Below are 12,780 nucleotides of genomic sequence, written 5' to 3' on the forward strand. Positions count from 1 at the left end.
ACGCTCCTTCCTAAAAGTCTAGACCAGGTTCTGGATCCAGCCGGGTTCTCACTTTAGTTCTGGATGGATTCTGGGAATGGGATGGATTTTCACTGTGCCATCATCTTCCAAGAAGACTTTGGAAGCTTTGCAGCTAACTGCAACATGCTTCCTCCCTTCCTGGTGACCACATATGTCCGTGTAATTAATTTGGAGATCGCTTTGTCATAAAAGTGTGTGCTCACCAAACAACCAAGGGCTCCTGGAGGACATGGGAGAAGCATCCCCTCTACGCCCCCTTCCAGCACAGCACTCAGTGAGCAGAAACCCTCTGCAACCATCCTGCTACATCGAAACGAGAGGACAGCCGAAAACACTACAAAATGTGAGGTCCAAGCATGGTGCCATTCATCCTGTCCTTGCTAAGATACCAACATGCAGCTAATAGTCCACAGACTCCAGGAGACTGTGACCACTATGACAGCTGACGCCTGGCCAGTCCCAATGTCCGATCATAATATATCACTTCATGTGCCCACGGTGCCACGCCTCACAAGCTGCCATCTCAGCATGTGACCAAACATCTCAGAAAACGTCATAAAAATCCCTAAGCGGCTGACACACACTAGGTGTTTCACGTTAGTGCTTCAGAAATCTTAATATTTAGATCACATAGGAACATTCTAGAACTATAATTCCTGGGTTCAGTGAACAAGAAATTTCCGAGAACGAGGCCAGGAATTTCGTGCTTTAAAATGTTCATGTGTGATGCTAATAATGAGCCGGGTTTGGGTCTGTTTTAGACTGAACAGAGCCACCCCAGACACCTCTTTAACACACAAAGTATTTATTTAAACAAACAAACAACCCCTCCCCCCTCCAAAAAAAGAGTAGAGAGTGTAACAAGAGATAGATGCAGGATCCATACTGGCCCGATGCTACCTCCTTGGCCATTCTAATAGAACGCATGCAGGGAGCATCCACCAAGAGCCTTTGCCTTCTCTGCCCCTGGCCGGCCCCGTACCTGCGTCCCACAGATCTACTATTTAGAGCCAGATTCTAAGCCAAGCTTACATTGACCAGACTATTCCATTCCTACACGTCAGTGACTGAGGTGTAGGATGGGTCCAGAGTTGGCATCTGGTGTGTGTGGGAGAGCACAACATACCCACAGGTTCTCTGTCCCTCTCTTGATGACCCTTCCTCAGTGCTATGTCCCAGCCAGCATTGGGGCCCTTGAGCTGGTTCTTGACTTCTCAGTTTCTGCTCTCGGCAATGTACTTTTCTGTCACTGTGGCCCCTGCCTGGTAGATGGATACATGCTGCAGGGGTAGACTCTATTACCCAGAAGTCTCCTCTCCCCATAGTGCCTATTCCAACACATATCTGGCCTGTTCTGACAGTGTTGACTCCTTGACAATGCTGGCGGTGAGCAGCGTGAGCCAGCTTTTTACCCAGAGTCAATTTCTTCAACCTTGGACTTTCTCAGCTCTGTCGTGCCTTATCCAGGTTGACCCCAGGGCATCACGGTGCTTCACAGCCATGGCCACCATGCCCATTTCCCGCGCTGTGATAGACATCACACGTCCTAAATCTCTGGTGGCCCACTCTATATATCGTCAGCCCACAGGCATCCCCCACTATGCATATCTCTAGCAAGGCCAAGTCACAGGTTCTTAGTGGCCAAGTTTTTGAGGACCAGATGATAGAGGGAGAACTCCTGAAGCTCCTGGCTTATTTCCTCAGGTCCTCTGAGGTCAGTGGGACCTTGATGGAAGCCTTGAGAGCTGAGGATGTTTCCTTGAGCTGAGGAAGCTCATACAGCTCTCATGGCAGCTCTTGCCCCATCACAGAGATCCTTAGGAGAATTATACCCCACACAGAGGCTGACACTTTCAGATCTTGGCCCATCCCAACCCTGGCTCCGAGCATTTGAAAAATGCAATTTCTGAGGGCTCTTGCTATTGTGATCATCTTCTCTGGGCCAAGGGAAAGGTAGTTTGAAATGGGAAAATTTGGGATTGTATGTTTACAGGGAATACCAGGTGCTGGCTACAGTCAGTTGGGAACAATGAAGGGTAAACTTCATCTGGGCATGGTGCACGGTACAGAGGTAGGTGGGTTATCTGGGCATGGGGCATAGGTAGACAGTGTCGTCTGGGCATGGTGCAGAGGCAGGCAATGTCGTGCCAGTAAGAAGGCAGGTAAGGAGTTATGGATGTGGCCTGTATACAGCAAACAACAGAGCTGTTATATTTAGACAAATGCAAGAAGAAGAAGAAGCAAAAGAGACATGCCAGTGTCTAGGTGTGAAGCTGTGTATTAGCAAAGTGTCTACTTTCTTCAAGTTAATTTATAGTTTAACAGGCGCGCACACACAAAATCCCAGTAGGCTTTTATTTTTATTCTGACAAAGTGATTCTAAAATTAATCTTGAACAACAAACAGATGCGAATAACAATGACTACTCTGAAAGAGAAAACAATTAAGGGAGGAAGGAGTCGATTTTAGCTGTTCTAGATATTAAAACATATTATAAAACAATTAAAATTATTCAGTACCAGGGCCGTGATAGACACAGAATAGCGGAACAAAGGGTGGCCTAAGGAACAGCCTTAGCCACATTTGAGGATTCAGAGCACGAGGAAACAATCTATCTCCCTCAGATCACAAGGGAAGAGAATTACTTAAAAATTAAGTTGGAAGCCTGCCTAAGAGTTTGGACAATATTACACACTCATCCAAATACACTCCAGATGGATTAACGATTACAGCTTAACATCCAACCCCCGACAGATAGCTAAAAATAGGCAGAGCGTCTCTCGGATCCATGACAGAATGATAACTCTGTCAGCTTTGGAAAGAAACCACAAATATTGGGGAATTTGTCTACATGGGGATGTAAAACAACTTTACAACGCAAAACAGCCAAACACAAAGACAATGAAGATTGGTAGAGTGTGGAGTGAAGGCCATGCAGGGCTTCACTCCACACAACGGAATGAGCACCTTCCTCCTGCAAAGGAAAATGGCAGCCTCCTGGAACTGCACACGAGGGCCCAGGACTGTCCTCTGTCGGGCTGGATCCAGGGCTGGTGCCCTTGTCTAGTGACCAAGATGGAAATTTCAGGATCCCCCTATCAACTCTTTCATACCTGCTCCAAAAGGGAGTCCAAAGCTCTTGCCAGACTTTACTGCCATTGGATCTCACTGCCCCTCACATGTGGCTTCAGCAGCCTTCCACTCTAGGAAACCCTGCAGACACAAGCACCCATTCACAAGCATGAGTGTGTATGTGCGTGTAGGGGTGTGCATATCAACATCAATAAGCATGTGCGTGCATGTGCATTTGTACATAGGTGTGCATGCTTGTATGCATGCATGCTTCCATATGGATGTATGCTGATACGCACATGTGTGTGCGTAGATGAACAGGCATGTGCTTATGTGTGCACGAATTCATTCAGGTGCTTGCATTTGTATGTGTGTGCCCATGGGACGTCCCCCCTTTGCACATGAGACATGGGTCCTCTGGGACTCCATGACGCTGATGCCTTCTTTTCCATCATGGTCCCTCTTCTGCCCCTGCATTCTAGAGTCAGGTCTTCTAACAGGGATGACATCCCATCCGCTCTGGGATGAGAGGACCACTGCAGTCTGCATCTGTGGCAGTGGCCGCTACATGCAGACTAGTAAATGAGACTCACACAGAGACAATCTGAGTGCGCCTCCCTCACCAAGATCTCTGCTTGAAAAAAATCTGACCTACAGGGACAACTTCAATTCACATAATTGGGTCTGTCTTTCACGGAGTTAGTTTCTGGGGGTCAGGCCCTGTCCCCCTTACTCCTGGGTTCGCAGCCCTTACCATCATCTTGGGAGTCCCCAGCAATCAACTGATAAATGCTTTAGGGTCCATTCAATATAGAGTTATTAAATTCTCACATCTACAAAGGCCACACAAATATGGCGGTATAATGAGGCTTTTAAAGGTGACAAGCTATTGCATATGTCACCTACAGGAGGAAAGACACGAAGTGGTTCCCTCTGAAAGTGTGAAGGCAGATGAGCCCAGAATGAGACGCCACGTTTCTGGATGGGAAGACCACACACCTAGCAAACTTAAGCTTATAGAGTTTGCTCCTGGCATTATGAATGGGTATGACTGATACTTGGGGTCTGGAGAGTCACACAGCAGCGTATATTCATAGAGAGGTATACAGATGCTCATCTACTGGTCTGATCACAGGAAGTCACATGCATGAGAATTTTCATTACAGTCAGAGATAAAACAATTGAACATAAATGGTACCATGAGGCTTGGCCCGTTCACCAGACAGACTATGCCACGGGTTTAGAAAAGGTAAGCGTGAAAGACACGTAGCTGCCTGGTAAGGGATACAACGTGGTGTGGACTTTGAAACATAGCATGCAAAATGATACGCCCAATGTGACTGAGACCACCAGCAAGGCGAGAAGGGAAGGGAAGAACAACCTTCAGATGTGGATCCCTGTGAAACTGTGAAACGGCTTTTCACTTAGGGGAGGGAGATTGGGAACGCTTTCTTTAAGTTTTGAAAATTGTATTTAAATCATCCCATTTACAAAAGCATAAAAAAAATCTAGACTGTACTAACGTCTTGCATTGTCCCCTGAACTGTGGGAGCTTCTGGATATTGCAGCAGGTGGTATGGGCGGAGGTCACCCTTCAGCGAAAGCAGTCACCTCCAGGAATGCGACCGGGAACAGACATACCCTCTGGTACCATGGACTTTGGACACAGAGAGCTGCTCAGAACACGAAGATGGATGGAAACGTGACCAATGGAAGGAATGGGAAGCGGAGGTGAGGAAAAGGGTCCAGTGCTGCTCCCCCAGGACCTAGCCCTTCACGGATGTGCCGCACTCTGTACCCAGCAGTTACCTCCTGGGAAACCCAGCCTTGGACCTTATCCTAAGTATTTGTCCCTGCTCCTCAGGTGAGCCCTCAGATGCTGGGAATGTGTGGTGGCTGCATAGCCTCCAAGTGAGTACATTTCCCACCCCTGAACTTGCTTTTCTCCTCTATAATCAGAGGGAAGAAACACTCTGCAACACCACGAGGAAGGGTCCCATCTTCCCAACGACATGAAACAAGCTAACACAAAACCAGCCTCCTCCCTGCCACATGTTCCCTCATCATAAGGATGCTTCAGACTTTAACCACAGCCCCCCAAAGGCAGGGGACGCCTTGAGACAAGACTAAGCTACCCAAGAGCATGGGTCTTTATCTGGGATAGGTTTACCACCAAGGAATACCTGCCAGTGTCTAGAGAAGATTTTGGTTGTCCCAGCTGGTGTGTGGAGTGTGCGGCACTGGTATTCAGTGTGGTAGAGGGCAGAGATGCCGCTAAAGCAATCTACAAGACCTGACAGTTCTCTGGGATAAAGACCAACATTACAGGACCTGAAAAATCAGGAGTAACTACCCTAACAGCTGAAAAGTCTTTGTTATGATGGCCCCATGATCTAGTCCAGTCCTTTCTTCAGCATGGAGGTGGGATGATGGGTTGGGTGCAAACTGAGGAAAGGGCAGGCAGATACCAGGAGAGGACTATTTTGCATAGCAACCCTGTCTTCCCCTCTTTCCTATCTTCAAAGCCAAGTTCAATCCCAGCATCCTCTGCGGGATCTTCTCGAGCACCCAAGGGTTCCATTCTCCCTGATTGAACCCTCACGACTTTGCTCTTGATGCCTAATTCGAACTGCATACATCCCAGGAGACCCCTCCTTCTCATTTCACACATGTACCCTATATATTAAGACGGCTGCAATTAGGATTCACCCGCTCTTATGGGCTTCAGGAAAAGGGCGAGGAGAATGGGGTTCTGTGTGCTCCTGGCCAGGCTCTGGCGAAAGCTGTTTGGCAACTTCTCTGGAAAGTGGCTGCTAATGGACTGATAATTGGTTTCCTGCCTTCCTTATGAAGTGTGAAGTGCTCCGCTAGCCTGTCAACAAAGCATCACGGACTATGCAAACCACCCTCAGAGTGATTTGTATCTTCCTTCCCACTGTCTCTCTGGAAAGGCAATGACTGACTGCCTAGAGATGCACAGAAGCGTATCTCTAGTAAAGATGATGCTAAAACAGAGACTCTGAAAGGTAAGGTATACAAGTTTCCTTGCCACAGTCCTGTCCTCAGGACAGCTACGGTGAACAATTCCCTAAGCAGAGATGGAAGAGAACAGCCCGGAAACCCTGAGCCTGGCATTTGGCTGGGGGCAGACAGTCAGCATGGCTGACTGGATGGAGCGTGCTTCTCCTCTGGGCTGATATAGGGGTCCCTGTGGAGGAGGACTGTCTGAGGAGGCCAAGAGAGGAAAGGAGCTGGCTCTGTGTGCTCAGTTGGAGCCCTTCAACGTGAGAGGCATTATCCTGCTGCTACCCTAGACGGGAAAAGACGGTCTGTGGAGCACCCACCACGGCGAGGGCATCTCAGCAGCCGGGGAGCCATGCTGAAGCTGCTGCTCACTGCGGTAAGTGCTCAGTGCACAAGTACGAAGGGGGAGTGGCTGTGTGTGGACCTGGCAGGCCAACTCCCCAGGAAGGGGACGTTTTGAAGGCAACGCTTCCCCTGAAGAACAGGGCAGCGCTTCACACCGCTTTGAACAATCATTCTAAAACATTTCAGCCAGCAAAAAGGATTTCCCTGGTCCCTTTCTAACTCCTCTGAAGGCGAGAGCAACATTGTTTGGCGAAGTGCCGTGTGGATGTGTGCTGTGACGAATGTGGGGGTGAGTCTCCAGACGAGCCTTCTGCCGGAGGAGCTTTTGTGTGTATGTTAAGGAGCACTCTATGCTACAGACAGGCGACTTCACTACGTTATAGTTTTATGGACATTTATAGACGCTGTCCCATTTCTATTGATCAGAAACTATGGAGTGTTTGATCTAGAGCGGGAAGCAGGAACATCTCTCAGTCAAAGTATGACCTGCGTTGTGATGACCCAGTTTGTGGACCAGTTTCCAAGCATTTGCCATGGAAAGTGTGGGGGCCTCTCGTGCTACAGTTATCTTTGGCCATCCATATGACCCTGGAGAGGTAGACTCTGGGAAGTGAGAATGTGGGGCTACCCTGGAGAATGGGGAGCTATCCTGTTGGGTCAGCGAATACCTGGAGAGAAAGAAGATGCCCTGGCTGCACTTGGGAAGCTCAGCTAGAGGCAAGAACTGGTCTCTAGACATTGATCGTTGAGTAAGCTCATCGCCGTTCTTTCATTACCAGACCTTGAGCTCCACAAGGGCAAAGCCAGGGCCCATGGAAGCAGGAGCTTAGAGACTGGGGATTCGTCAGACAGCAGAGAGAGGGAAGCCCCTTGTGCTCACGAGGTACAAAGAGGGGCTTGCTCAGTGGGGAGAGCTGGTTGGGCCTGCCCTCCTCTACTCACGCCAACCTCACTGGGTCTCAAGCTGTGTTCTTCTAGACCCAAGTGAGCAGACACAGGGACTGATGGGAGTGACTGAAGAATACAGTGTCCTCCCCCATCTTAGAACTTTCCAGAGAGCATGTCATGCCAGCTGCCCAGAGTGACTGCTTTGTGGTTCTTATTAAAAGCCCTGGGTCCTTCACCCCTGCTCCAAACAACAGAGAGCACAGGCTGGACCCACCGCTGCCAGTATAGCCCGGTCCTCCAATTCTCAGCTATTTATAAACAGAGTTCAGCACGCTGCTTCTGGAGATGAAGGGCCTGCAGGGCAGCACTTCAAGAAGTTCAGCCCTTAGAGAAGGCTCTAGAAAAACATTCTAGAATGACTCCCCAGAAGCACAGCATCAGGTACTTTCCCGGAGGCCCCCGGTGGTTACCACCACCCTTCCCCTTGCTAACCACGTTTTGTTTTGGTTTGTGGGGTCCTTCCAAATTTTATCTTCCCAGGTTCCTGCCCATGAAGATCCCCTTCTTCCAGTGTTCCTGCTTCATTTTATCAAGATAAATTTCAAAAATTAAGCTCCATGATGCCTGTGGGAAGCCCACTGTCTGGGCCTTTTCATCTTAGATAGGACCTGAGAGACGGCATGGCCTACTCTGTTCCCCTTTGTCTAGCTCGGTTCAACTGTGCTGTCAGAACTTGTGGTTGCTTACTCTGAGCTGTCCCTACTACCTATCCCTGATCCTTGCATCCCCAGGGCTCCTAGCACTCAATGGCGCCAACAAAGAGAGACAGTCTGCTCTTTCCCACCTACATCGGGAGCAGAGCTGGGCCGATACAATGCAATTTGATTTCTTTTTCCACTAAGAGTGATTCCATGTGGATCTAGGAGTGATTTGATCTTTAAACCTCAGAAGAATTTTTGCATAAACTTATCAGACATAGAAAATGCTTTGTCAAAGTAATTATTTTCAGTTTGAGCAGTGTAATCACTGTGGTATGACCCAGATCACCGGCCCACTCTCATTGCAGGGATGTCAACTGTTTACTAGGTTCTCCCACCCCCAGCCCCCAGGGGCTCTCAGTCTGTGGCATACAGTGTTCAAAGGTCCTGAGATGCCCGCTAAGGTGGGCAGAGGATTGGAGGATCAGGCCAAGTGCCCTTCCCTGAGATTTCAAAGAAAGAGCCAGAAGAGTTGAGTGTTGAGAGCCAGGACAAGAAGAGGCGACACCAGAGAAGTTAGAACCTCAGACCTCCCGACACCGGCTGTGTGGCTTCCCCTTGCCACATCAGCCCCTCGCACTTAGACTCTCACTGCGACTCCTGATGTTCGTGATGCCGCAAAGTATGTCCAGCACACACAAGAAGAAAGATGGCGGGCTTCCTTGAGTATCTTCATGGAACAGACTACTCAACTCCCCGAAAGATCAGCCATGCCAGGATAGCTGGAGCCCTCCTCCCTCCCTAAAGCCACACGCGAGGCAGCGATCAGAGCCTCGGATCCTTGCCGTACGCCAAGGCTGGTACACCATCTGCCAACTTAGAGCCATCTTGCCCCGCCCACAATGCATGGTGTCACAGCGGGGACAAGAATAAGGAGGGATGTCTTGGTCTGACCTTCAAGGGCCATGCTCAGTGATCTCTAATTTGCTTTAAGGATTACCATCAAAGGTCCTGCTCTATCAAAGAAGACCTCCAAAGGTCAAGAGCTGGAGCCTACATTAGATGTGGGAACTCAGACAGCCACCTTCCTAGGAATAAGAGAAACCACCCAGAAAGAGCTGTGGGTACCCACTGGAGGTTTTCAAAGACGGGGCCTTAGCTAGGGATCTAGCCTGCCTCTCTGGGGAGCCCATCCGTGGCCACCCCTGCTCACTTACACACACAGCCTGGCTTCTTAGCCGACCACTGGTTATTCTTTTGGCACGTGATTGATTTCTGCCCCACCAGCTCAAAGGCAGGCTGACATTCAAACTTGAGTGTGTCACCGTGGCGAAAGCGAGAGCCTTCTCTCCGGCCGTAGGCAGGTACGCCGGGGTCTCCGCAACTGCCCTGCTCGATCTCTGAAAAACAAGACAAAAAAAAAAAAAAAAAAAAAAACCAAGAGAGAAAAAAAAGAGAGATGACTTTACATCTGTCCTGGAGGCATAGGTTCCCCAGGGCATGCTCTGTTACCCTCCTACCATGCGTCAGGGCATGGGATTCATAAATCCTGTAAGACGATACCCTAAGATGAGAGGGCCTTCAGTTCTCACATGCCCCTGACTCTGTGTCCACACACTGTACCCCAGATACTTGGATATTTTCGTTCATGAAAGGTGGGTGTTACCATCTTGGGTATGAACTTTCCCTTGCAGGCTCGTGTGTTTGAACACTTGGGAGTCCCTCATCTGGTTGGTATTGCTTGGGGAGGTTGCGGGACTTTGGGGACAGTACCCTGGCTAACAGAAGCTGGTTGCTGAGAGGAAGCCTTGAGAGACATCTGTCTCTGGTTCTATTTGACTTGAGCTTCACGGATGGAGCCCCATCAAGGGGGGCACTATCCAAGACATCCTAGGACAAAATAACTCTCCCACCCTGTCATGCACCAATCTAGGAGCTAGTATGCCCCAGCATTTGGAGACATTCTACCCGAGTTGCACTTTTGGTCTGACTGTGCACACTGCTGGGGAGATTTTCAGAAAGGTCCGTCTGAGTGGCGAAGGCCAGCTAACACAAGCGAGAAGCTGCGGTCCTGTGAAATCTGTCCTCCTTGCAAACCAGAGTAAGTAGGAATCAATGCTGGCTGCCTTCCGACAATGCAGAAGCACTCTTGAGATACATATATTTTGTAGATTCAGTTTGAGACAGTAGCAGATAAAAAGAAACAAACGACTCATTAAGTATACTTAAAGTTTGCTCGAGCCAATTGGTGAGTCAGCTTGTCTCAGTCCTAAGAGATGGGCTCGGCCCTGGGAGTGAGCCAGGGCCCAGGGGCTTTGGTAAGGAGTCTGCCCTGGCTGTGTCTTTAGAGGTTCCTGAGTCACCCTGCTCTGTGCTGTGAGAGGGGATGGGGGAGGAGCTCCATCTCGGGAGGAAGATGGCCTACCAGGGGACAGGAAGCCATTGAGAAAGTGTCAGACAGTGGAAGGAGACAGCAAGAGACCTGAGGTTCGGGAAAGCAGGGCCTGGAGTCACCCCGGGAGAGTTGGAGAGCTTCCCAGGACTCTCAGGAAGAAAGGACCTGCCTTTTCAGTGGATGCCATTATGGGTGGTCAGTAGCCCAGGTTTCCAGAAGTCACTGTGATTCTGCAAAAGCTTTCCTGCTGTGAGCTGTTTCTCTGCGCTGATCGGAGCTGTAAAGGCTCAGAGGCTCCTGACTGTCACCTTCATAGTTCATATTATCCCCCAATCCACTGAGAGGAGGCAGGACAAAGGATGCTGTGCAGGGACCGTGTGTGTGTGTGCGCGCGCGCGCGCGTGTGTCTTCCAAGTCAAACATCAAGGATCATTGAAAGTGGGGATCCGTATGACCATGCGAGAGTACCAAGGGATCTCCAGTACAAGTCAGGTCAGTTCATCCAAATCTCAATTGTCCCCGCCTCATCATACACACACACACACACTGGCTGGACTTATATACACATGTTTCCTTGCAGCTGGCTTTATGTATGCTGAGGGACGGGATGGCGCCACCCTGAATCATTCCGAGGAAGTGGGAGTTTGCTTCAGATTTCAGGGCTCCAGTCATCTGAAGGATAGGAAGAAGCCCCCCTGTGACAAAGGGATCTGAAGAAGCAAGCTGCAGAACCCACCTTCTCTCGGTGTCCTCAAACATGCTATCTGTGATGTAAGAACTGAGGGCAGTGGCAGTAAACACTACCTGGCCGTCTGAAGACAGAGCCCATATTTAAGGTTCCCTAGTGAGGTCCCGTCATACAAAATATATGCATGGGGTACATCTGACTGAGCCTCTGCCATCAGCTTGTCTGAGGGTCTGCCTGCCTCAGGAGAGCATGCATTTGGGGATGTGGTGGTCTTCTCGTCCCCTACTGTGTACTCAAATCTCTTTGCACATAACACCTGCCTAATTCCCCATCAACAAACAACCACAGGAATATATTTGCACCTGCTGTGTGCTGGGGCCTGTGCCAGTGTCTTCTACACTGATTATTACAACACAATTTTTTTTTAAAGCCATGACTATTTTATGTTAATCTTGATTTTAAAAATATTGTCTTAAATGCTATTTATCTTAAAATTGGAGTTTGGGGCCCCACTCTCAAACTATGTGCCTAAGGCAAGTGTCTCACTCATCTCATGGAATCCCAGTCCTGGATCACAGAGAGCTTCTCGGAGAAGATGCTTTCTGTGCTGAGGCCTAAGACCACAGAGGAGCCAGCAGGAAAAGGCTTGGCAGTGAGAAGGAGACAAAGGGCCCTCTGGGTGGAGGGAAGAGGCCAGGTCGAGTAGAGGATGCAGGGTTGTATGGTGAACAAAACTACAAAATGAGTCATCATCATCACAACCAACTTCACTTTACGAAACTAGTTATTTGCACACTGACTCCAGCCCGTGGTCACTGTGAACATTTTATAGATTAACCCATGTTACCCTTACAGTGTTTCTAATAGGAGGTATTTTTTTCCCTCCCATTTAAAAAGAGGAAACAGGCACAAAGACATACCTGTCTACACAGAGCTCAGAAGTGGTGTATCTGAGACACACACACAGGCTTCAGGGGTCCTCACCTCTTTGATACCTTCCTTCTGCAAGTTCAAGCACTTTCTCCAAGTGGCAAGAGATGAGGCTGGAAATGGCTCTGATGGGCATGAACAGCCCATGAAAGGGCCTGTGCCATCTCTGTGGGATACTGAACTCTAGGATGGTCAGGAATGGGAAGCTGATAAAAGATTCTACGTTACTCAGCAGTAGACACCTATACATGAGAAAGCTCACTCTGCCCCCTGTCCAGGGAATGGTCTAGGATCAGCTAGCTAGAAGTTAGGAGAGGATTTGAATTCATTTACTCAAGAAATATTGGGACTGTCAGTCTAGTGTGGGCCACTTGAGTAGTGGAAAACACAACAGGGACCAGAACAGAAATGAGCTTTGCTTCCGTGGAGCCTCTGCGTTGGTGAGAGATGGTATTCTATACTGAGTCCAGGAAAGGGGGATGGAGGGAACCAGGAAGATGTGAGTGGTCTGATGTAGGAATAAGCCACAGGCTTGCCAAGAACAAGGATGCAGGAATAAGGGGGGGGGGGCAAGGTCTACCATACCTATGGGTTAGGCTTTCTCACGAGGGTGTGATCCCCTAAGACAAGAGTACAGGAGGCAGGAGACTGCACGGAGGGTCATAACAAGGGCAGGATGCTTTTTGAGACATTGCCACTAAGGAGCAGTTATCTAGATT

At 49.2% G+C, this 12,780-nt stretch overlaps 1 protein-coding gene across 4 annotated transcripts in view; it reads right to left on the reverse strand.

The window, feature by feature from the left end:
* Positions 1-12,780, reverse strand: part of Csmd2 (CUB and Sushi multiple domains 2) — a 560,352-nt gene that overhangs the window by 207,895 nt on the left and 339,677 nt on the right. For 3 of the 4 annotated variants that reach the window (XM_041651748.1, XM_041651747.1, XM_041651746.1), the window contains one exon: positions 9,266-9,448. The exons of the other annotated variant lie outside the window; for it this stretch is intronic. In XM_041651748.1, coding sequence (XP_041507682.1) covers positions 9,266-9,448 — 183 coding nt within the window. The remainder of the gene's footprint in view (positions 1-9,265; positions 9,449-12,780) is intronic. 4 annotated transcript variants of the gene reach the window in all.

The sequence above is a fragment of the Microtus oregoni genome, unplaced genomic scaffold (genome assembly GCF_018167655.1).
Source record: "Microtus oregoni isolate MIOR12 unplaced genomic scaffold, Mior012 000005F_ref0000423, whole genome shotgun sequence".
Taxonomy (NCBI): domain Eukaryota; kingdom Metazoa; phylum Chordata; class Mammalia; order Rodentia; family Cricetidae; genus Microtus; species Microtus oregoni.